We start from the raw sequence: 25,536 nt of genomic DNA on the forward strand, positions 1-25,536 counted from the left end.
CTTATCCTTCAGTTCTGTTCGACAGAGCCCTACTACACTTAGGCTGGGAGATCCCCTCTGTCCAGCACTCTCACCTTAGGAGGCTACCTCTGAAAGTCGCACAATTACAGCCTAGGGTTTAAAAGGGAGAATCCAGAGCCCCAAGGGCCTTCTCCAGAAGTTGGGGTACTATAGGCTGAGCTCTAATTTCAGCAAACTATAGGCCCAACCCCCTTGCTTTCTCCTTCTCGTCCAGGCTCACTGTACCCAGCTTAAAACAGACAGAAGGAACAAGGGGTGGGAACGGGAGCTCAAAGCAGAAACCTTGAGCTGGTCTTGGCCCTGGCTCTAGCCAACACCTCCTAGTAGCAAGTCCTCTTGAGAAGTAAAGCCCACAGAGAGGACGGAGGGAACATGGCAGCAGAGCCCAAGTGGCTTTCCCTCAGCTATGTCCTTTCCAAGGATTCCACAGCTACAGAATCCAGGAGGATTAGGGAGGATATGGGGAGGAAGGCTGGCCAAGGGGTTTGCACTCTTCACGTCCACAGCACAAACCACACGTACGCCAAAGCCCAACCCTGCACAGGGCCCCATTAAGCAGAATCAGTCTTTGCTGGGGGTAGTGGGAAGGGCAAATGCAATCCCAATAGGCCGGCTCCCCACCTCACCCTTTAATGACCCAGAATGACTATGTAGCAACTGCCTGCATCAAGAGCAGTAAGAGGTTTGGGGAATTCCTTTGGTGAGGTGGAGAGAGGAGTTGGCATCCTACCCCCTGGGGTTGGCAGGGTTGTCTCTATGGGTCAAAACCTCACAATGTGAGAGCAGTGGACTTCCGTCCGGCAGCTGTGGGGCTAAGGAGATCGACAGACAGACAAGACAGTGGCCATAGCAAGAGGAGAGGAAAGGTCTTATTCCTAGGATATGGCTGGGGCTGTCACTAACACTGGGGCTGAACTGTCCATTGGAGATCCTTGATTGGGAGACATCATAGACTCACCCACACCATCTTCTGAGATATTACAATGTCTCTTCTACCTCCACCCTCATCCCCCAAATCACCAGCCTAAGCCAGGCACAATGCTGCTCTTGGGAAAGGGCTGGGAGAACCAGCTGTGCTTATTCCTCTCTCAGTGGGCTCAGCGTACACCAGAAATGTGGGGGAGGAGGCAGGGACGCAGGAAAGGGACACCTTTCCCTCTCTCTTTGCGCCCAGCTCTGCTGCTAGCCCTTTCCTGACTGAGGAGGGCTACCCTGGGAAGAACAGGAGAGTTGGAAGCCACAGATAATTCAGACAAGTGAATCCTTAAGTGCATTCCTCACCTTCAGTTCTGTTTATGTGCTCTTGGCACTTGACCTATCTACCCCAAAGGTACAGGGCTTGAGACAAAACCATAGTGGTTCTTGGGGAAGGGGGAAAGAAAGATCAACAGGAAAGGGGCAACACCCAGGGCCTGGAGGTCATTATAAAAAAGTGACCAACTTAATTGTTTAGATACTACAGGCAAATTCTCCAAAACAGAGGCCCTGTCTCTTCCCAGACAGGCAATATGCCGCCTTCTTTAAAATTGAAGCCCCAAGATGGGTTTATCTTTCCCCTTCAAACTGAAGGTTCCTCAAGGAGAGGAACTGTCTCACTCGATCAGGTTGGAGGGAAGTCACCAACGGCAGAAAGCTTATTTCTCATCAAACTGAGATGCCCTTTTCTCTCTCCAGACCAAGGGCACTCCCAGAGGGCAGGGACCACAACCTCCCTTCCAGGCCAAGTCTACTTTCTCAGAGGGGAGACTCCCTAAAGGCTGGGGCCATGCCTTCTCCCCCTGAGGGCAAGGACCAAGTCTCTCATCAAATTGAGAAGGCCTCTTTCCCAACTGGAAGCAGGGCCTCCCTGAAGGCAGGGGCCACATCTGACTCAGATCAGGGGCTGCCTGAGGGCAGAGGAAAGTTCCCTTATCAAACTGGGATGGGAGCCCTCTCTTTACACCATTAAAGCAAGGGCAGTCTCTCCTCCTGAGCCCAGGAGCTCCCCCAGGGAACAATATCGCTCAGCAACCAGGGAGCTGTCCTTTCCTTATCAGAGCAGGGACATTTTCTCTCAGACCAGGTGGGCTCCCTAAAGTTAAGGGCCACATCGCTCAAACTAGGGTCTCTCCCCCACTGCATCTGACCAGGGGCTGTTTCCCTCTTAGAATAGGGGCACCCTGATGGTGAGGACTCTACCTTTTCCGGTCTCTATCTCTAAAGCTCCCCCAGCCCAGGGCTTTGCCTGTATTTCATACTGAGGCTGGGGAGGGGCAGGCAGAGGGTAAACAGGGGAAACAGAGGGGAGGTGGAGGGGAATGGGAATGGCTGGTGGAAAAACTGCCTTCCTTCTTATAAATTCCTATCCCCTAAGGGCCAGGTAAGGGTTTCCACTTACTGGGCAGACCCCAAAGAGGGGCTGCTCCTGGCCCAGTGGTGGCCTCCTCTGGTGGCTAGGCAACTCTCTGTTCATGACAACCCATTAATGGAAGCCCACAAAGCCCAAGGTCAATCCTCCAGTATCTTCATTGCTCCCTTACCCTCCACCCACCTCCCCCAGCCCCTGGGTTGGTTATGTTTCTCCCACCCATCCTCCCTCCCACCCAGGACTTAATATGATGCCATGGGGTCCCCCCTCTCTCACCAGAAGCCCAACCACGGCCCAAGAGACAGGCCAGCCGGGAGGGAGCGTAGTTGTGCAGGGAGCCTGCCCTCTGCGGCCCCAAGTGCGTGCGTGGCTGGCTGCTGCCCTCCCAGGCGGCTGCTGCCCCTCCGGAGTTACCTGGCCGGTTACTTTTAAGGCGGGCCCTCAGAACGGAGGCATCCCTAGGGAAACGGCTGTCCCCCAATGTCCCGGGGGGTGTGCTCCCAAACAGCTGGCCAGCTGCTGCCCGGGCCCGGCCCCGCCCGGCTCTCTGCTCGGCTCGTCCAGAGCTGGCGGGCTGGGGGAGCATGGTCCCCACCACGCGGGCCTCACTGCCCCCCTCTAGGCCCTGACTAAGGAAATGTGCCCCAGAAGAAGTGAGTATTTCTATTGACCGATTGCAAAGGTGAGAGAGGATCTCCAAAGCCCATTGTCACTGCTGCCATCTGAAAGACAGTAAAGACAGAGTTCAGTCTGTTGGAGCTGAGCATTCTCCCGCTATTGTCAACAACTCACGCAGACAGCGGCACGGAGACCCTGCCTGCTGGAAGGGCCTGCCTTCCTTCCCCTCACCGCCGACCGACCGACCGCCTGCACCGCCTGCCCCCTCAGGGCCTCCTGAGCCCCGGGCTGGCCGGGCCCAATGTGCCAATTCTCCAAGCCTGCCCAGCCAGGGCAGGAGGGAGGTAGGTAGGGAGGGAGCTGCAGTGGAGGGAGCAGTAGTCTCTCCCAGCAGGGGAGGGAGGGAGAGAGGGAGGAAGGGATGGATGGAGAAAGGGAGGGAGAGAGGAAGGAGGCAGGGGCTCAAGGCACTATGGCCCTCGGTCATCACAGCCTTTGCCTCACCCCTGGCATTATAAGAAGCCCCTCATACAGTCATCACAACCACCACACCAGCCACCTGAGAGCAGAGCAGAGCAGAGCTGCCTCTCCTAGGCATGTGCCTTGGCCCCAGAATCCAAACTGGAACTTCCCATCCCAGGGAGAAGGAGAACTTTTGGGGAGAGGCCAAGCCCAGACAGCTCTACCTCCTGCTAAGGGGAGGGGGGCAGGCAGGCTGAGGGACATAGCTACATTACATAGAACTCAGCCCTACAGCCCAAGGCTTGTAGGCAAGGAGAGCCATTATACACACCACATGTGCCTGCGGGCCATGCATACAGCCCAGGAAAAGGAAAAGGGAGGGAAGGGAAGAGCAGTGAGCACTGAAGATGAGATGGCAGCAGATGGGGACAGAAAAAGTAGAAGAGTGGGACCCCAGAGTGATGGAAAAGAACAAGGGTACCATGGGCTCAAACAACACAGGGCAGAGCCAATGTGAAAAAGAAAAGTAGGGAGGAGAACAAGAAAGGAGGGCAAGAAGGAGAAAACATCAGGGAGAAGAAAGTCCATTGGACTGGGGGAAGTGGAGATGAATCAAGGAGGTGAATCAATCTCTGGGAAGACCCAAGAATCTCTAGAGTGGGCCCCAGGAATAAGGGCTAAAAACTTCTCAGGATTCAGCAGGAAGGGGGAAGGGGGAGGAGAAGAGGAGGAGGCAGCAGCAGCTTCCCTTCCCCAATCTGGGTGGTTGGGGCACTTTTCACAGCACACTTGGATTTTACTGTGGAAACAGCAATGAGAGGCCTGGGGCCTGGGGGCCAGCCAGCTGTTATGGCTCCCTGGGACCTGGGCTCCTCAGGGCAGGGAAGGGAGGTGATACATGAGAAGGAGGGTATCTCACCTGGAGGTTGGTGAGCTGCTGCTGCTGGTGGGCGATGGTTTGCTTCACCAACACACTCTTGATACTCTGCTCCATGGCATACTTCTTGGCCTATCGGAGAAGCAACAGATAGTATAGTCGTAACAGATCAAGACCCAGAGTGTCTATCATTTACTCCCCCCACAGATCCAGGCACCAAAATTCAGGCACCCAATAGCTACAGGAGTGAAAGTCACATTTGTAGAAAGACCCATCTTGTCCAAGGGGCCCACAATGGGAGGCCCCATTACCAGCTAGATCTCATCCTGGTTTGCCTATATCCTTATGCAGGGGTTCTTAAACTGGAGTCCATAACTTGTTTTCTTTAAAAATATTTTGATACATACATTTCAGTATAACTGGTTTCTTTTGTAATCCTATGTATTTTATGCGTTTAAAAAGATTTTTCTGAGAAGGGTTTTCTGCCAAAGGGGTCCACAATATAAAAGAGGTTAAAAATCCCTTTCCTAAAGCTTTTCCCTACCCAATCTACACCCAAGATAAACTGTAAGGGGGCCAAGGCTGTAACATTGCAGATGGACTCCTAGACCATCAAAGTTTAAATGGCTTCTAGAAGGCATCTAATTCAAATTCCTCATCTGATAAACTGTGTCCATCCCTTCCAATTTTGTGACCCAAGGCCAGCTCCTTCACAATTTGGCTAGGTGGGAGATCTACCACCTCAGCTCTTGTCAACAGTCTCCACCAACCCCCTTGACGTCCTTTCCTTAGTGGATGTAGAAGCTTAAGCCACCATTTTGTAAAGGAGGTCAAGGGTAAGGGAAAGACATCAAAGTTCAAAGTTGGCCCATACAGTGGGTCTACAGGGCTTTGATCAGTTACACAAGGGACCATTTCTGGACTAGAGGAAGAAAAGGATTACTCACCTTCTGGAGGGCCTCCTGCTGCTCAGGTGTGAGGGGTGGCAGCCCCAGCTTTGCTGCTGTGCTCTGCCCATTTTCCATTTTGATGGAATCTGTGCCCTGGGAGACACAAGAGCCATGATCAGCTGTCCCACACTCCTCATACAGATATACAAACCCTAGGGGTAGTGTTGCTGCTTTCCTTACTCCCCCCTCTCCCACCCCCCAGACAAGAGACTATACACATTCACACTCTTAACAACCCCCATCTCCCTCAATTTTTATTCCTTTGGCACAAATACAGAAATCTCTATTGATGTGGACAGGTGGTATCACGATACATCTGCCTGGGTGCATGCCTTCTATAGTCCTAAAACCAGAATCCTTAGGATCTGGACATGCCTCTCCTGACACCAATCCCTCCCCTTCCCCTCTTCCCACTCTCCTTCAACCTCTGTTAGACATTTCTTTTTCACTGCTAACATGTTCAGGATGCCTTGATGTCTTCTCCTCCACCCCAACGCTTTTAGCTTTCAGGACAGTAGGACCTAGTATTTTAGACATCTCTATCTCAGCCAGAGCTGAGCCCACCCAGACCTAAGAATCATTGTTGTGGCCTCCTGACTAGATGATTTTTATACAGTCTCAGCCCATGCCACTCTCCCTCCACCCAACTCCAGCAGAATCATTCCACAGGGCTGAAGCCCATGCAAACAGGCAACACACACAGACTTTCTTTCTCTCTGTTGCTCTCCTTGTCCTCATCCACAGGTCCCTTGGAAAATAATGAAGCCAGTGTGACAACTGTCTGAGGACACAGACCATCCAATGGCCAAGTCAATCAATCAATAAACATTTATTAAGTGTCTACTGTGTATCAGGCACTGGGAATCCAGCCTGACCAAAAAATGGCTAAGCACCATTTCTTTTCTCTCCTCCAAGCATTGGGATAGGTGGTAACACATGGAAAGGTAGGCCACTCAGATGTTGACCCTTTACTCAGTCCCCAAATCCTAGGCAACTGAAGGCTGTTTCACGCCACATGAAGTCAGAGTAATCCAGAAGGGACTGGGAGAAAAAAACTGATAATATGCCGCAGTCGTCCCCGCCCTCTTTGTAGTCCCAACAACGTTATGACCAAAGTGGGACAAAACCCAGGCCTGGAGAAGATAAGGTCATAAGTCCCACCTCCTTACCATTCTCCAGGTAGAGGTTAAAAATATAACATGAACTCTCTACATGTACCTGGCCAAAATAAGTCCAGGATGAGCAATGAGAGGGTTGCTGCATACCCATACCCTCTAAAGCAATTTGACAGTTCCATACCTAAAAGAAGCCACCAGGGGCCACACTGCAACGGGAAGTTCCAGGCTCTGCATAAAACCTCAAACCCTTCTCACCTAGACACTTTCTTTTCTCTAGAAGAAGCTCGCAGACTTGGCCTAAAGCCAGGGTGACTGGAACCAAAGCTGAAGAGCCCTGTTTCCCTGGTCTCTGACCCAAAGACCAAACTCCCACTCTCTTTCCATCTGTGCTTGTCCCAGAGAATGCACAACAAAGGCAAAGTGGGTGGAGGGAAACAGGATTAAGGGGGTATAGCACTGAAACAAAGAGCTCAAAAGCTAGGAAATAAAGATGAAGATTTTTGTGTTCCATGGTCTCTCCCCTGACTCCCACCCGAGGCCTGAGAGGGAGGAGGCTGCTAATTTGAAGGAAGAAGAATGGGTTAGCTTACTTTGAGGGATCAAGAACAGGCATAGAAGGGAAACATCCATCTCCCTCCCCAATCTCCGAGGAGCCAAGAAAAGGAACATTGTCTCCTTTGGGAAATAGAAGAAAGAAACCTTATTTCCAGCTATATCTTCTCCCTTTCATGAACTTCTAGAGCCAACCTAGATTATTAATCCCTGAACCCAAAAGGGAGACAAACCCTGTTCTCAGGATTATATTCTATCAGAGAGGTCCTTAGTCATAGATAACGGAGCGTAAATACAAAATAACTACGACTGGTGGAACATTAACAACTGGGAGAAACAGAAATGTTCTCTTTAGGTGGTACCATGTTGGCTGAACCTTGAAGGGACTAGGAGTGCCTCCTCACAATGAGGTGGGAAAGCATCCCAGGTATGGGAGACAGCTTGTACAAAGGCATGGAATAGTAAGTTGGCCAATTTGCCTGGAGTAGAGTGTTATGAGAGGGATGTGTAATCAGCCTGGAAAGAGAGGCTGGAGCCATACTGTGAAGGGCTTTAAATGTCAAACAGAATTTTAATTTTATCCTAAGGGGAATGGGGAGCCACCGAAACTTCTTGAGGAGAGCATTAATAACAAGTGAGGTCACAGTAAAACAGAATATCCTTGAAGCCCCACCTTAGTGGGGCTTATACTATATATAGAAGCCAATTCCTAGGCTCCACAGTTGTCCTCCAACCTCTTCCCTGAGATGGACATTACATAAAGAACAGTACCCAGAATGCCCATCCCCCTAAAGCCAACTGTTCCACTTACCCTCATTTAGACATTTCTGTTCCCTCTACTTATCAGTCCCCATTCCAAACCACCTTTATTTTTCTCAGGAATGTATACCTATCAGTTCAGAGCCCAGTATAGGATGTATACCATCACCATGTTTGCTGACTGAAAATGTCTTCACTGAACACCTCTGGGCCTTCACCACACTGAGAGGGAAGGGAGGGAGGAAACTGAGTTTGAGCCCTCAAGGAGCTCACAGTCTAATTCGAAAATAGGCCTCACCCAGAGGAACAATTAAAGAATAATACAAGACATCATACGATCAAGGGCTAGAGGATAGGAGGCAGCTAAGAAATGCTCTAAACCTTCAAAGGAGAGATTTTTGTGGGCTGGAATAGAGGAAGTCAGCCCTGGATCCTGAAGGATGATAGGGAGAAATCAATATTGGAAGTCATTTAAAATTGGTCTATTTAAAATATAGTTAAAATCGTTAGAAAGAAAAGACAATAAGCCCTTTGTGCTTGGAGCCTTGTAAACATCGAGAGCTTTCAAAGTCATTCACAGCATGCAGGGCTCCCTGAGCTCTCAGCTTCCAAAGGACAGGGAGGGACAGTGATCCAAAAAGTAACTAAGGAACACTTGAATCTCAACAGGGAGGAACAGGCCAGTGGTCAGTACTATGTGTGTCTGCCAGGCCTTTCTTTAGAGCTGCTCTATAAGCAGAAAAGAAAGAAAACAGAGGGAGAGATAGGAAGAGAGCCAGCAAGGTGGGCCAGCCAACAGGCCACCTGGCTCTAATCAGGCACGCAGAAGAACAAAAGCTCATTTGCTAGGACTCTGCTGAGCCCGCTCACACCAGAAAGGGGAGGGGGAGGAAGACTGAGCCAAAACAGCACAGTACATGACCCTGGAGAGCACTGAGGACAGTCCTGAAAGACTTCAAGTGCTGGGTGAGACAGCGCTCCCGTCTTAGGAAGGGATCCCCTCTCTCTTCTACCTCCCTGACAAGTCATCCATCCACTCTTCTGCTTGAATAACTCCACTGATGGAGACTTTATCCACAAACTCCTCTAGGCATCCTGTTTTAGTGTTAAAGTCTTTCTTGCAACTGACTCCAAATAGGCCTCCTCAGGACCCCTCCCATCCCGCACTCCCAAAATGAGTCCTTGTCCTGTATTCTGGGACTAAAGAGAACAAGCCTAATCCTTCTTGCCCATGCCAGTCCTTCATATACTTGAACACAGTGATTGTGTCCTCAAGTCTTCATGTCACCATTTCTAACCCCAAAAAGAGTAAATATGAAACTTATTGATATTTTTAAAGTAAGAAAGTACCTATCTGTGCCTAGATGTTATTTTTCTTATCCCACTTCCAATGGCATTTTCTTTTAATGTTAATACATCAATACAGGCCACCAATGCTTAATTAATATGAATACTGTTAGGAGTTTTTCAATTGAAAAAAGGAATTCACCAAATGACATATCACTCTGAGATTCTCTTTTGCAACTCAGGACGTTCACATTGCCTTCCCCAATATACTTAAGGATAACCAGATTGCAGGCAGAGTGTTCAAAAGGCACGTGTTGCAGATCTGAACTTTTTTCAGTCAAGTTACTGATAAGTGGAAAAGGGCATCCCATACAGATGAATAAAAGCACAAGAGCAAGAAAGGGCAGGGCATGTGCTACTGGGGATTAGTGATTTGGGGCACAGGTTCTTCCCAACAATTATCAACCACCCTTGTCAAAAGTGAAAATGTAGATAGTAACACTGGTCCCCATTGTCCTTGTTAGTGCTAATCCTGGGTGCTGAGAAGAAAATGGAAAGAAGGTCCTAGGCTACACAAATTCAAATTCCAAACCTTCAGGCAGGAACAAGAGCTGCCTGAAAAGAAATTGTGCTGAGTAGTCCAGGGTAATATAGCAGGAGATTTCAGGCTCCGAAGAGCACACCCAACCCAGCCATTGTCTATTCCCACATACTGCCCTCCCTGCCTCTTGGCCTACAGGGCATATATTTCACAGGCAGAAAGTGATTTGCTGCACCTTAAACAAACAAAAAAATACAACCTGTACATTCCTTTTTCCATGTGGTAAAAATGTGGTTGTGGCCCTGCACCCTTGGGACCAGCCTAGGCCCCTGCCAGATTCCATTGTCATCCAGTCCAGCCCCTCACCAGTCTCCAAAGTCAATTCTGCCTCCCTTTCCCTCTCTATCCCTTCTCTCCCCTCCCTCTCTGACCTTCACCTGCCTCTATCCCTTCACTGTTCTCCAGCACCAGTTTAAGCCTCAGCTCTGAGGCAAAAAAGCCCCTCACAGCTAGGTGGGGGCTACAGGACAGGGGCCATTCACCATGGTAACCAGTAGCCAAACCCCATAGGGTTGGAGGATTGAAATCCTTCAATTCATCCTTTGTCTTGGGAAACAAAAGGCCCTTCTGCATTCAGCCAATAGACAGAGTGCTTCAGAGGAGATCAGAGGAGTGATGAAGCAGACTGACACTCCCTGCTGCTGTCCCTGCCCCCATAAGGAGAAAATTGGGGTCTCTCAACTACAAAGTTTAGGCTTATGGTAATACTTCCCTTTACCTCCTCCTTTTTCCTTTCCCCTCCCCCTTCGGACAAAGAGCCCAGTCCCATGTACTGGCTTTCTTTCCAACATATCTCCCAATTGTCCCTACAAAAAAGCACTTGGCCTCAAATTCCTCCTGAGGCCCAGACCTCCAAGGCTTTCGATTTCTCCTCTCCCTTTGAGCTATCCAGGGGCTTCCTGAAGGGATTCCAAGGTGGCACCAGGGCTAATGGTGCTAGGCAGAAAAAGAGGCACTGGCATTTGCATGCTAATAGGGATGGGTAAACAGACCCCAAGTCCCAGGAAATCAAAACAGCTGCAAGAAATTTCCCTAATGTATAAAAATGAGCAAAAAAGGGGAAAGTTCCAATCTCCTTAACTCCCCAAAAGGAGCCACACAGAAAGGGTTTCGGGTGCAGCTCTTTCGAGTGCAGAACAGATATACAACAGCTTTCATACATGAGGAGTAAGTCATTTTCTGGACATCTGAGCCATCAGAGCTGGGCTTTAGGAAGATTAATACTATGCAGGAATAATTAGGGAGAAAGAGCATAGGTGCGTAGGTTAATTTAGGAGGCTGCACTAGCCTAAGTTAAGAGTAGGAAAGAGAAATAGTCTTGAGCCCTTGAGCTCAAAAGAGGAGACTGGAGAAGACAGAATAAAGTATGGCCCAGAACTGCAGGAAAGATAGAGGTTAGAGGCCAGAGAACTTAATTTCTTGTATTAGCAAATGGCCTTAATGTAACCAGATTCTAGGAAAGAGGCTTCCTGAAAAGGCTTCAGGTCTTAAGGACCATACAGCTGGTATGAATCTTTGAAGGTTTTTCATTTGTCCCGCTGAACAATTCTGACTTGAGAATCTAACTTAATAGAGCCCTGGAGGTCGATGGCTGCAATGGTTGGTAAGAAACAGCCATTCTTCTGCACTGCCTGAGAAGGCCTCCAAGCATCCCCCACTGATAATAAGTCTGTGCTCCAAATTGAGAGAGAATATGGTAAAGGCAATACCTGTGGAGCTTTCCACTTGTCTCCCGCTGCCGATGGCTCGGGCCCCCCTCCTTGCTGGCCATTCACCTGCTGCAGGCAGGAATGAGATGTTGTGATAGGTAGGCACTCAATCACTGTTCACAGAGCCCAGGCACCCAGAGCCACCACCGCCACCACCACCCCTTGTCCCAACCCAGCCCTTAGCCCAACCCAGCCCCCACACTCAAGGACTCATGTAACCCCAACCCCACCCCCACCCCCGCCCCTCATACCAGCCACTGCAAAAACAAGCACAGCCCAAGCACAGACAGATGAAGGGGTTAAAGAGGTCACCAAGTCATGAAGAGCTTCAGTCAACCCAATCAAAATCACACTCCTCATTGCCCTGCACTGACCACTAAGACCACAGACCTCAGCGATAACCAGCGTCCTTTGGGGGGCCTAGACTCCTCATCTTGATAGGTGCTATCTGTCCCTCCCTCCCTTACCCTGGTGCTCTGTCCCTCATTTTGACAGTCATCACTCTCCCCCAGTGGTCCCCTCATCCTGAGAAAGTTTAAGGGGAAACACGTTTCCTTTCCCCACTTAAGGCTGACAGACAACACAATCCTATAGATACCCCCAACACCTAAGAATTAATACTCACACCATCACCCTTACCCACTGTTTACACTGACAGATACTATCCCAGATAGTATCTGGCTCCTGATCCCATCTACCTTATGCTTGGGGTCAAGGAATCTAGGAATATTCCTCTGCCCACTGTCCAGGAGCAAACATAGAAGAGGCCAGGGAAGGAGTAGGGCAAGTTAAAACATCTAAGAACAAGATGGGCCAGGAAGCAAGGAGGTACACTTAGTTAAGTGTCCTTATACTGGGGAGGGGTTGCACTGGTTCCTTTACCAGCTCCTTATCCTCCTCTTACACTTTAAATGCAGATTATTCTTACCATATCAAACCCTCTCCTGGAAAATTCCATTTATCATCATGACTCCAATTATCAAATGACTTCCAAATTAACATCTCCAAATCTGGTCTTTCCCTGAAGCACCAAATTCAAAATTTCCAGCTACTTACAAGAAACATTCAGCTTAGTTGTCTAATCAGCAACTCAAACTCAACAATCCAGGGCTAAACTAATCATTTCCCCCTCAAAATCTACCTCCAAAATCATTTTATTCCACCTGCTTTAAACCTCAGAGTGACCTTCGACTTTCCCCTTTCCTTCCCTCTGTCTCAGTCACCAGGTCTGTTGATTCACCCTCTGTCTTAAACACCAGGCCTCTCACAGACCTCACAGAGTGTTAATAGAAAAAGCACTTTGTAAATGTTATAAAAGTATAAAAATGTTAAGTGTCTCCCTGCCTCATGCCTCTCCCACTGCAGGCCGGCCTATACACTGCTGCCGAAGTAATTTTTCTTAAATACAAAACTGATTTTTAAACTTCCCTACTCGAGCAACTCCAGTTGCTTCCTATTTCTCTTTTGATTACTAAAGTCCTTCAAACCTGGCACCTACCTCTCTTTCCAGCCTCAATGGACATTATCTCTGCCCACAATCAGCAACACCGCCTCCCCACCCCCACAACACACATATACTTTATGATCCAGCCAAACTGGCTTCTCTCCATGCACCTTACATAAGCCACTTTCTCTCCCGTTTCTCTTGTGTCTTTGAAATGGTCATCTCAAGAAGACTGAAATTCACTCCCTTCTTACCTCAGGTTTTAATTGCCCTGACAGTGTTCTCCCTCCCAAACTACCTGAGATTTGTCTGGATGTGTATCTATGTAAAACTTCCTATTTATGCCATTTGTTTTTAGCTGGACTTGCCTCTCTCTGTAGAATGTAAGCTCACTGCAGTAAGGAAACATTGCATTTCTTGTACCTGAATTCCCTGTGTTTAGCACTGTGCCAGGCACATAACAGCTGTAATAAATACTTGTTGATTAATAACAGCTTCCTGTCTGGTCTTTTTTCCTGCCTCTAGTATCTTTTCTCCAATTCATCCTCCTAACAGCTACCCAAATACTCTTCCTAATGTAATACTCAGATTACTAAATTAGACTCTGAAGTTCCAAGGATCTCAAAGGTCCAGCGCATACCTCAACAGTACCAACAACTCCAACAAGTGGTCTTCCAACCTCCAATGAAGGGGAACCCACTATACCACCCTAGGTGGCCTATGCTACTTTTGGAAAGCTCTATTAACTTTTCCTGATGTCAATTCTAAATCTTCTCTGCAACTCCCACCCACTTGTCCTAGCTCTTACCTCTGGGGCCAAGCAGGACAAGTTTAGACCTTCTTCACCACCATGAGAAACTTTCAGATAAATGCTTATTGTATTCAAAGCATACCTCCTCCATCCTGCTCTCACTTGTACAGCTTGACAGTGAATCCAGCTCTGTGATTTTACATTCATCCCTATTAAATGCCATGATAGATTTGACACATTATGTCACTCTAAGAAACTCCAATAGTCTCCTGTCTACCAAATAAAGCATAAACTTCAGGTGTGGACACTGAAAAGTCTCAATAGTCTGTGTCCAGCCTACTTTTCCAGTCTTACCTTAAACTATTCTCCTCCATTCATTCCATTTTCTTGCCAAACTGGACTACTTTGTATTCCCATTCTAATCTTGCCTCTGCTAACACTGCTTTCCATGCCTACTCTAGAAGGGACCCCCCTCCAATTTCTGCTGTTGAAATCTTTTCCTTTTTTTAAGGTTCAATTGCCTTAATTGCCATCTGGGCCATGAAACCTCCCTTCCCTTCACAGGTAAAAGGGATCACTGCCTCCTCAAATTTCTCACAGCATTTTGTCTCAATCTTGTCTTTGCCTTTATCACATTCTTCCTTGTTTCAGAGTTATTTGTACATATGTATTTTCTCCTCTTTAGATTAAAAGCTTCTTGAGATCACACAGTAGTCTATGTGACATTAGAAGACTAGGATTCAAACCCCACCCAACCACCAAGGTCACTTCAATTCTCTCTGAGGTCCTTCCAACTCTAAATTCACAATCCTATGATCTAGTATCTAGCAATGCACCTTGCCTAGAGAAGATTTGCCCCTCTACTCCTCCACTGCCTACCCCTCCATGTAACACCCTCCACTCCCCTTTAGCTACCATTTGATGAAACAGGGGCCAGTCTCACCCCACTGCTGTTCTCCTCCAATCTACCTGTCCTTCATCCCCAAGAGAGCTGATGCCTTACTTGTCCACAGCTCTGAACAGGCTCAGGATCACCTCAGAGGGGATAGGAGGAATCGAGAGGCCAAAGGAAGAAGGGAGAATGATGTATGTGGAGAGGGGTAGTTTGAGAGTAGAAGGAGGATGGGGAGATCACATAACTTGCAGGTCTAATTCACCAGGTCCCTATCCTCTCTGCTTTCCTCTGGAAGACAGCCACAAAAATCAATCCACAGCCCTACCACAACTACAAACCCCAGGAAAGGAGGGGTACTCCACCTTGCCAAACCCTGACCAACCTTCAGCTCCAGGCTCACCCTCCTCCTGGCCGACTTTCCTGACTGTCTTAGTGTATATTGTTCCCTTCCATCTCCAAACTATTACAGTAACTTGACACTTTCCCAAAAAATACAAGGCAGTTTGCTCTTTTACTTTTTCTCTGTCTTATCTTCCCCCACTAGAGTACAAGATCAATAATGGCAAGGAGGCAGCTAGTGGCTCAGTGGATAGAACACTGGGCCTGAAGTTAAGAAGACCTGAGTTCAAATTCGGCCTCAAACACTTACTAGCTGTGTGCAAATCACTTAATCTCTGTTTGCCTTAATCCACTGAAGAAGAAAATAGCAAACTACTCCAGCATCTTTGTCAAGAAAACCCCATGGACAGTATGGTCCACAGGGTCCTGAAGAGTTGGACAGGACTGGACAAATGGCAAGAGAGAAGATTTCATTCTTCTCTGCTTTTCTCATGGTGGAACTGATTAAGGGACAGGGCAGAAAGGGCAGGATCTGTGATTGTTATGGTAGATATCCTTCTTTCCAGACTAATGGCCCCAGAAGGGATAGCAGCACCAATTTAAGAAGTCTCTCCCCAACCCCTTCTATTGCTACCTGCCTCCTAAACAAAGTAAGATAGGGGCATAAGGACCAGGCTGATCCCTGGTGCTCTACCAGCAAGCAGCACTGTCCAGAGTAAGGCTATTTTAGAACAGAAACCAAATCCAGAACAGACAGGCAGACTTGTCAAGGAAACTGGTATAGACACCTCTGACATGTTTGGGTCCCGTCTCACTCTATGGGATGATACTTGAGACCACAGCAGAGGAAGGAATAGTAGTAAGGAATTCAGTGTCCAACCTCCTAACTGATTAACCAGTTTTTGCTACAAAGATAAATGCATATGTTTCTAGTCATGTAAAAAAAGATGGAAGACCAGAAAACTGAGAAGGAACACAAAAGAGTGGTGCGGTAGCACATGTCAAAAGCACTTAAGAAAGTTCAAAATGAGCAACGGCTGGCAAAGAATACTAAGAACAACCAAACGGGCTTTTAAAGATGTGCCAGGGACAAAAGGAAAAAAGCTCAAAGAAGAGATACTATCTCGCTGCTGATCAGGGTGTATGAGAAGCTAGAGAGTCCTTCTTTGCTCTACCAAGGAGAATGACTTCCAGACTGGGAAATACCATTCGGATGACTTTGCCTGGCCAAACAACATCCCAAGATATGGAACAACCATGTAGAGGAAATTACAGAGCCACTGTCAATAATCTTCCCTAAATGAGGAAGATAGATCTCAGGGCAAGAGAAAGGTAAATGCTGGAACAATTTTCAAAAAAGGGAAGGGGGCAGCTTTTCCAACCGTAGCCCAGTGAACTTGCCTCTGACTCAAAGAAAATTCCAGAATGTATTATTTTTAAAATGGCTTTTGAAGAGATGAAAAGGGAAATGGTGATCATCAGAGCCAACATGGGATCATAAAGAATAAGTTGTACCAGACTAACTTTATTTCCCTATTTGACAGAGTTCTTTGCTAGATTTGGAGAATTCCAGAAACAGACCTTATAGACAGATGATGACACATGAGCTGATCATGGTTTCCGAACTCTACAAATTGAGGAATCCTTTAAAAATGTATAAAAAGTTTAAAGAAGCCTCCATATAACTCTAGCTATTGACTGATAAAACACAACAAAAAGATAAATGAAATTAATAACATTTAAAAGCTAATTTGGAGTTTTCATTCCTATAGCACTCATGCACCAAGAATGTGTGATTCTGTTGGTTCAGGAACTCACTTTATGTAATTTACTAGCTAAATCTCGGAGAGCTAACTGAGACTCAGAAATTAAATGACTTGACCATGGTCACTGGCTAACGTCAGAGGTTGGATATGAAAAGCATCTGTATGTAAAATACTTATTCCATCTAAAGAAGTTGTGTTTGCTTAGCCATGAATTCATATATGGATACCAGTCCCCCTGCAATAATTCTGTGGTGCCTAGGAGTCTGGGGCCCACAGGTTAGGTACCAATGGGCCACATGATAGTAGCTAGGTAGATCTAGACCTGGCTGACCTGACTGGACCCAAAGGGCACTGGATCAATGTCATTCTGGAGGAAGGTTTCTAATATAAGGGTTCCAGTGATCTGTACTTAGCACTGCTCTGTTCAACATTATTAATGGCTTCTTTGATGACATTCGTGAAGTTACACAGGTCATCTAACATGCTGGATGAAAAGATCTGGGTCCAGTAAGATTTTGGCAGGCGGAAAGGATAAGTCAAATCTAATAAGATAAATTTTCAAAGGGGATTATAGAAAATCCTACACCTAGATTCAAAAAACTAATGGTGCAAGTACAGGATAGGAAATGAGTCAAGACAACAGTTCATGTGAAAAAGACCTTCTCTACCTCCCTTCCCTCAAAGAAGTTTTAATATGGTTTGATGCATGACAAGCTAACAATTTTAGGTTAGATGAAAAGAAGCAACTGTTCCAGAACACAGGAGTGGACAGCTCCATTGTACTCTGCTCTAGCAAAACCATGGAGGAACTACTATGTTTGGTTCTGAGTACCACATTCTAGGATACAGAGCCCACCACAGATGGAGCATCTTCAGAAGAAAATAACTAGGATAGTGAAGGGATTCCAAACAAAGTCATACAATGTTTGTGGAAGGCAGGAAGGATGACTGGCCTAAAGAGAAAACCTAAGGGGAACCTAATTACTGTCTTCAAACACTTGAAGGGCTATAAAGTGTAAAACAGATTAGATGTCTTTCTTACTTGGTCCCAGAGGGCAGAAGTAGAAAGAATGGTAGGGATTAGTTAAAAGATAAAATTTTGGCAGTATATAAGGAAAAATTTCATATCAACTCCTTTTTTGATAAAAAGTGCTGGGAAAACTAGCAAACAATCTGGCAGAAATTAGGCTTAGACCCACACCTTGTACCATATTCTACAATATACACAATATTATTTTCAAGATCATACTATAAAAAAATTAGAAGGGATGGAGATCATACCACTTTCAGAGCAATAGATAGGAGATATATATTCTGAAAAAAATAAGAAATACAGGCAATTACAAAAGATGAAATAAATCGCTTTGAATATATGAAACTGAAAAGCTAATGCACAAATAAAATGCATCTAGGATAAAAATGAAGAAAAAAACTTTCTTTCAAAATTTGTGTGATATATGTACATACAGAGATATATTTGCATTCATATCTATATCCATCTATCCATCCACACACATATAAAAGACCAGAAGCCATTCTCCAATGGATAAGTGGTCAAAGATTATGAACAAATAGTTCTCAAAAGAGTTGCAAACTATTAACCACATGCAAGAATATGTTCCATATCACTAACAATAAAAGAAATGCAAATCAAAATAACTCAAGGTTTCAACTCATACCCTGCAAATTGGCAAAGATGACAAAGTATGGCAATACCCATTGTTGAAGTAGTTAAGAATAGGCACACTGATGCACTGTTGATGACAGCTGTGAATCAGTACCTATTTTCAAACTTTTTCAATGTATTCATCAGTTATACTGATTCTTTCCTCCTTTTCCTGTCTTAAGAAAACTGTTACATGGATGGGACTCCAGGAAGGAAAGGAGAAGCATATAGGGAAAACTATGGTAATGTGAAAAAAAACTAAAAAGCCCAAAGACATTAATAAAAACATTAAAGAAAAAACTTCCTGACAATTAGACCTGTTCAAATTCCAATCCAACAGTTGTCAAGCACCTATAGTGTGCTGTGGAACAAATGAGATATTTTAAAGAGCTTAGAACAATCCCTGGAACATAGTAGGCAATAAAAGCTTGTTCTCTCTCATCCTCCCTGTATTAGACCCTGGGGATACAAAGAAAAAACAAAGCTTGCATTCTAGAGGGTGAAGAAATATAACATGTAAATAAATAAGCATATAAATGATAATTTGAGGAGGGAGTAAGCACAATCAAGGAGATCAATAGAGACTTTGGGCTGAAGGAAGAAGTGAAGAGAGACTGCCTAGATGGTATTCTAGTGAAAAGGTTGCAAAGGTGTGAAAGTGATAGATAAAATGGACTGAACAGGAGGTTTTCAAGAAAGGACAGAGTACCAGTCAGAGATATAGAGGGTTATTTCTGCTCAGATAAGAGACTGAACTGTAAGACCTTGAGTTGCCTTCCAGGTGTGAGATTCTGATTCTGTGACTAGCTCTGGATCTAGCTTCTAGCAAAATGAAGCCATGCAGACGCGAATCAGCCCCTATGCCATTTCTCCTGGGGAAATCCTTTACCACACCTCACAGAATATCCCTGGCAGGAGAAGGACAGAAGGAGTAAGGTATGCCTTTGATACCTTTGTTGGGAAAGTCACTTAGCTCAAACTGCAATTCAAATGGCTGTTCCAACCACTCATTCCTGTAGCCCTGCCAGTCTAATCACTAAAGGCTGAAAGTAGCTTTGTTTCCTCAAAAGGCCAGCTCCCACGTGGGGGCCCACAGAAATCTTCTGAATGCTCTCCAGCAACAGCAAGCTGTCTCCAAATAAATCTCCAGAGAACAATACCAGCAGCTGTGGAAAAGACCTGGGCATAAGCCACCAGAAGCCTTTCCAAACACTGGCCAGAGGCTAGCAGCCTGGTTCAAAATATCCTAGTTTCACAAATATACATGTAGATGGATCAGTGCTCTCAAAAAGGAAGCAAAGAAAGGAAGGAAAAAAGCAGTTATTAAGTGCTTACTATAGGCTCAGCAAAAAGCTAAGCAACGGGGACACAATTACAAGCAAAAAGACAGTCTCTGCCCTAAGGGAGTTTATAATCTGAGGGAAGAAAACATACAGAGAAGAAAGAAGGTGAAGGATGACTGGGAGGAGAATGAAGGCAGGCCAACCTTGGCTGCTCCATAAAATAGGGGTCCCAGGAGGAACTCACCAATGGGAGAAGGGGGCAGGCCTTGCAGAGGCCATGTTGAGTGGGCTGATGGGATGGTATGCTGTTCCAGGTTGAGAAGGCCCAAGGTACTGAGAAATTCCAGGATGAGACCCATAGTGCCCCTGCCATTTCCTATAATGCTAATACTGCCCACCCCCATCCCCCACATACCCTCCAGACCAGTTTCAAGCCTTCAGCATTTCTGTCTTCTTCAGAACTACCTTACTGGACAATGTTGGGTTGGGTCCAGAGCTTTGTATACCCACGAAACAAGGAAAGTACAGGCTCCCATTCAACAAATAAGTGCTTGGGAACTTTTATGGCTTTTGACTTCTCATAACACCCAAGGCATGAGTCTAGTCCTCCATCTTCCTCTTAGCATGTAGATCTAGGTGATTCCCATTCGATCAAGGAAAACTCCAGAAGGATCTGATACAAGACAGGAAAAAACAGGGGCAGAGTTGAAATGCAGGTGTTCCTTGCTGGGAAAAGATGGGACCATTACCACATCATGACAAAAAAAGATCTGGGGCCTACAGTCTAAAACCTATATTGTAGGGGTGAGATAAGAAAGACAGAAAGAGAGGGAGGAAGGGGGAGAGAAAAAAGGAGAAAGAAGGGAAGGGGGAGAGGGAAAATATATCCCACGGGAAGTCCAAAACAAACCCCAGACTCAAGATTAACATCTCCATGGCAAAACACTTCCCACTCTTTGGGTCATGTGGGTCACTTGTCAAATGAGAATCTAGCAAGATGAAAAAAGTTCTCTGTAGTCTAACCTTTTGGATAACACATACTACTAATCTACAACCAAAAGTCTAATGTTCCCACTCCAATGCATGCCTAAACTCAAATCTCCCTGGCTATTCTGCCACAGGACTAGTGCTTGGTGTTCCAACCTTGCAAAGTTAAGCAAACATATGAGAGCAGAAGACCAAGAAAACAAGATGAAGAAAGCCAGGGCACAATTAAATCACTGGTGACATTTTGTTTTAGTGTCTATCAAAACAATACCTAACCTATCCAGAGATGCAAAAAAACAAGAAAGCATTATCTCAGAGGATATGATGGGTGACAACAAGGAACACTCAACCTTTAAGCTCACTGTCCCTCCCCATCCGACTGAGTATAGCTCGGTAGCCAAAAGGAAAAATGTTTTCATTAGCCAGAGCAGAAAGACCAAATCACTCTGGCACAAAACAAAAAAAAATTTAGCTGAGAGACAGGAAGATGACAGATGAGAGAAAAGAAGAAAACAGAAGTGATAATAGCAGGAATGGTAAACATCAAAAGCTAGTAGCAGGGCAGAAAGTTGGTGAGAAAGACAAGAAAAAAGCACTCCAGAGTAGAGAGACCAGTGGTTATTCAGATCTCAGTCAATAAACATTTATTAAGCACCTACTATGTGCCAAGCACAGTGCTAAGTTCTAAAAAAAAAAAAAAAAAAAAAAAGAGCCCTCAAAGAGCTTACAATCAAATGGGAGAGACAACCTGCAGACAAACATAAACAAGCAATATACAGGAAAAATAGGAAATCAAAGAAGGGAAGGCAACTAGAATTAATAGGGGGTGGGAAAGACTTCCAGTAAGATGAGATTTGAGTTGGAACTTGAAGTCAGAAGGCAAAGATGAGGAAGGAGAGCATTCTAGACATGAGGGACAGCCAGTGAGGATGTACAGCCAAGTGATAAGTGTACATGCGAGGGCACTAAGAGCACACCTTGATGTACTGTTTTCCAAAAGCCAAGATCCCCAAGCCATAAGGGGACAGAGAGGGTGAGGTCTTTAGGGAAAAGTCAAGCTAAGTACTACTCACTTCACCAGTCTCTTACAGTATAAATGGATTCAGGCAGTATAGTACTTTTGGCATACCCACCAGATCAGTTTAGAATCTTAACCTCTGGGTCATGACCCCATATGGGTTTAAGAAGTGCTGAACCCCACCATTTAAGAAGCACTGAAGAGGTCATGAGTGGAAAAAGTTTAAGAAGCCCTGGATTAGATGAAATTGGGTCAGCTATAACATAGCAGAGTACTGTAGACCAAATAGGAGTATACACACAGGCAGGCAGATAGCAGAACAAGTCCCTATTGTATCCTTGGCTACCTATTTTACTCAACCTCTAGTGAAAAGGTCAGAGAGCATCCTGACCATCTCTGACTCACTGCTCAAGTAAAGACAAAAGCTTACTTGGAGGAAATGGGGCTCTCTGAGTTATGTAATCTACAGGGTAGCTTTGTACAGTGAGACCAAGCACTGGAAGGCTGGATCTAGATGGTTTAAAAAAAAAAGAACCCCCAAACACCCAAAGCCAAATACATACAACAAGGCTTAAACCAGGAAGCTGCAGAAACATGTTGGAGCTGTTTCAGAGAGCCATACCTGAGCCCAGTCTCACATCACTGACCATACACACATTTGTGCTGACAAAACTGGCCTGCCCAAAAGTATTGAAAGATCAGGCACCCCAGGGTAGGTCTAACTCAGAATCCTTGGCTGTTCTCTTTATGTATGTGCTGATACTATAGGTTCCCATATAATAAAACCTTTAGTAATTAAAAAACTTAAATGTCTTAAGAGTTTCCAAAAATGTCCCACATTTATCAGTGGTTTATAGAAAACAAGCTAGTGTTAGGAAGGGTTTCCAGAAACACTTTCTTGTCTGTTTTATTACAGTGAAAGATCATTTCCAAGGCAGTCTTACCTGGGGATGGCAGGGCTATTCCACTGCTAAACTTACCCAGAAGACTGGTGGCTGGAAATTTACCCTCTTTTATACCCAAATCCAATGTGACCTCACAGAATCAACCTACAAAACAGGTGTTAATTCAAAAGTTCCTACAAAAGAGATTTCATGAGAAAGCAAATAAAACCTATCTTAGCAGCACCAGATAGGTCTTTGGATTTCTTGGTAATATGATATGTAAAATTTGTAACGGTGCATACTTCTCACTTGAACTATTCTACTAGTTTCCTAATTGGTCTGCCTGCCTCCAGTCTCTCCCCTCGCCAATTCATCCTCCACACAGCTGCTGAAGTGATTTTCCTAACACACAGATCTGAGGACCATGTGGCTTCCTTGCTAAACAGAACTCTAGTGCTCTCTACTACTTTCTTAATCCCCCTAATGCCAGTGCCTTCCTTCGACTGATTATATTCAATTTATTCTGTATCTATCTTGTTTGTATATAGTTGTTTTCATGTTTGTCTCCTCCATTAGACTGTGAACTTGAGAGCTACAACTGTCTTTACCTTTTTTGAGTATGCTCAATGCCTGACACAGTGCCTGGAAAATAGAAGGTGGTAAGTGCTTGCTGACTAATTCAGCACCTAGGGTAATGCCTGGCACATAGTAATTTCTTAATGTACAAAATCAAACTTGAAGAAGGGGAGCTCCCTGTTATCCCTGCAAAGGGATTCTAGTAACAGAATTTGCAAGCCCTCACATGCACTCAATTTGTGATAGAGGAGAGGAAAAGTCTAAAATGCACCCTGAGTTTTGGAACAGAAGATTTCAAAGGATTTAGGGGATAGCTGAAATCCCATGGGACCAAAATTCAACGATTGTTGTTTGTCCTTAATTCTCGAACAGGACCATGACATCAGGGAGGTGATGCCATGAGTTGCAGGTAGATTGGATTTAAGATAGATGGAGACGAAGGGGCATGGAAATATTATTAAAAGGAGTAAAGAAACAGCAGAGGACAGTATAATACAAGACAGTGGGTAGTCCCAGCTGTCTGGAACACTGAATAAGGGAATATTAAGGGAAAAGGGAATATTATGAGAAGGCTGGAAAGGTCATTTGGACTCAGGTTGGGGTGGTGAGGAGGTAAATGACAGAAGTTGGAGCTTAAATTTTATGGACAAATATTTTAAATAAAAACTTCCCCCAAATAAAGCTAACCAAAGTGCAATGGTCTACCTCAAGCAGATGCTAGAAGATCACCAGATCTGTCAAAAAGAGGCTCAATTCTCTTTAGATCTGACTTGGACCTTATAGCCCCTGATGGTCCCTTGCAATATGACTTGCAGCCCTCCCTCCAGACTTAAGGTGTTCTCTTCTAAAGTACCTACAACCTTTTAACTGTTCAATTCAATGGCCTTTTCTCACTCCTCATTTTCTTTTCTTTTCTTTTCTTTTTTGGAGGGGGGAAGGAAGAGCAATTGGGGTTAAGTGACTTGCCCAAGGTCACACAGCTAGTAAGTGTGTCAAGTGTCTGAGGCCAAGTCTGAACTCAGGTCCTTCTGACTCCAGGGTCGGTGCTCTATTCACTGCACCACCTATATCCTCATTTTCTTTGACCTTACTGCAGTTTTTGATACTGTTAACCATCTATTCTTTCTGGACATTTTTTTCTCCCTTTATCAAGAGCCACTGCTTTTACTTTCTGCTTGCCTAACCAAACTTTCTCAGGTTTTCTTTGTAGAATTATCTTCATCTTCTGTGGTTTTCCCCAGGGCTCTTTCCCTAGGCCTCTCTTCTCTTCTCCCTCTCTAATTTCATCAACTATCATGTGTTCAAACATCACCTCTTTGTGATGACTCCCAAATCTATACACTGAACTTAATTTCTTCCCTAAATTCCAATCACATTGTCAACTGTCTGTTGAATATTGTCTCCTGGACATACCACTGGTATCTCAGACTTAGAATGTACAAAATGGAACTCATCTTCTTTCCAAACCTGCTCAACCCCCTTCAACAAACCTCAATTTCTGATGAGGGCACCACTACAGTGCCAATTACCAAGCTTTGTAACCTCAGGATCATCTTTGACTCTTCATTCTCCCTTTCTCACTCTCGCCCACCCCCTCCCCAATATTCAACAATTGCCAAGCCTTACAGATTCTAACTCTGTAACATCTCTTGCAGCTGTTTCCCTTATCCCTGCCCACATGGCCACCGTGCCAGTTCAAGCCCTCATCAAGTACCACATTAACTATTCTAATAGCTTGCTCCTAACTGGCCTTCCTTTATCTTTGCCCTTTTCAATCTATCTTCCACATAAATGCCAAAACAATTTTTCTAACAAAATTCTCACCATGTCATTCTCTTGCTAAAAATTTTCAATGCCTCCCCACTATTTATAGGATAAAATACAGACTCTTCAGCCTCTCATTTAAGACCCTCCACAATCTGGCTCTCACTTCTCATTTCAGCCTTATATCATACTAATTCCACTCATGAACTCTTAAACTGAAGCCAAATTGGACTGCTACCTTTCCCCCAAAGGTCCTCTCCTGTCTCTATATATATGATTCACTTCAGAAGTTACTTCCTCACTGAAGCCTTCCAGGAACCCCATCCTGCTCTGGGATTAGGACTCCTCAATTTTCCTTGTAATGTACTTATTTGGGTATTTCTATTCTCCTGCCAGTAATAAATAAGCTCGTGGAGGGCAAAAATTCTTTAATTTACATCTCTGTAAAAACCTAGAACAGTGACTTGAGCAGCAGGAATTGAATAAATGCTTGCTGAATCTCTGAGAACCTGGAATTAATTCTTTCCTCTTAAGGCAAAGAGAAGCAATTTACATAGAACTAGGGATATTTCAATATTGTTCCACATGGGATAAGATGACTATGGCTAGACAGTAAGTTAAGAAATGGCCAACAACTGAATTAGCTGTTCTATTCAGAGTATTCTATCTAGACCAGAAGGAGTTGACCAGAGTCTGGTGGTGATTTACTTGGACTACTGCTGCTAGCTCCCCCACCCCAGGCCATCTTGATTCCCTACCACCTCTCTTTGGGAAAGGAAAGGTTTTCTCAGCATAAATAACGACCTCTTCATCTGTACCCACTGAGATCCTTCTCTTCCATTAAGGCCTCCATCAAAGCTCT

At 45.3% G+C, this 25,536-nt stretch overlaps 1 protein-coding gene across 5 annotated transcripts in view; it reads right to left on the reverse strand.

The window, feature by feature from the left end:
- The window catches only part of PUF60 (poly(U) binding splicing factor 60), a 35,614-nt gene that overhangs the window by 5,022 nt on the left and 5,056 nt on the right, over positions 1 to 25,536 (reverse strand). Inside the window, exons 1-5 of one of the 5 annotated variants that reach the window (XM_036763727.1) lie at positions 19,861 to 20,118; positions 11,302 to 11,370; positions 5,273 to 5,368; positions 4,368 to 4,457; positions 3,040 to 3,090 (exon numbers count right to left, since the gene is read on the reverse strand). In XM_036763727.1, the coding sequence (XP_036619622.1) occupies positions 3,040 to 3,090; positions 4,368 to 4,457; positions 5,273 to 5,350 (219 nt within the window). In that variant the 5' untranslated portion in view covers positions 5,351 to 5,368; positions 11,302 to 11,370; positions 19,861 to 20,118. Of the gene's footprint in view, positions 1 to 3,039; positions 3,091 to 4,367; positions 4,458 to 5,272; positions 5,369 to 11,301; positions 11,371 to 19,860; positions 20,119 to 25,536 lie in introns of those variants that run through there. The other 4 variants (XM_036763702.1, XM_036763719.1, XM_036763710.1 and 1 more) reach the window with 4 other exon arrangements.

The sequence above is a fragment of the Trichosurus vulpecula genome, chromosome 1 (assembly GCF_011100635.1).
Source record: "Trichosurus vulpecula isolate mTriVul1 chromosome 1, mTriVul1.pri, whole genome shotgun sequence".
Classification (NCBI taxonomy): Eukaryota; Metazoa; Chordata; class Mammalia; order Diprotodontia; family Phalangeridae; genus Trichosurus; species Trichosurus vulpecula.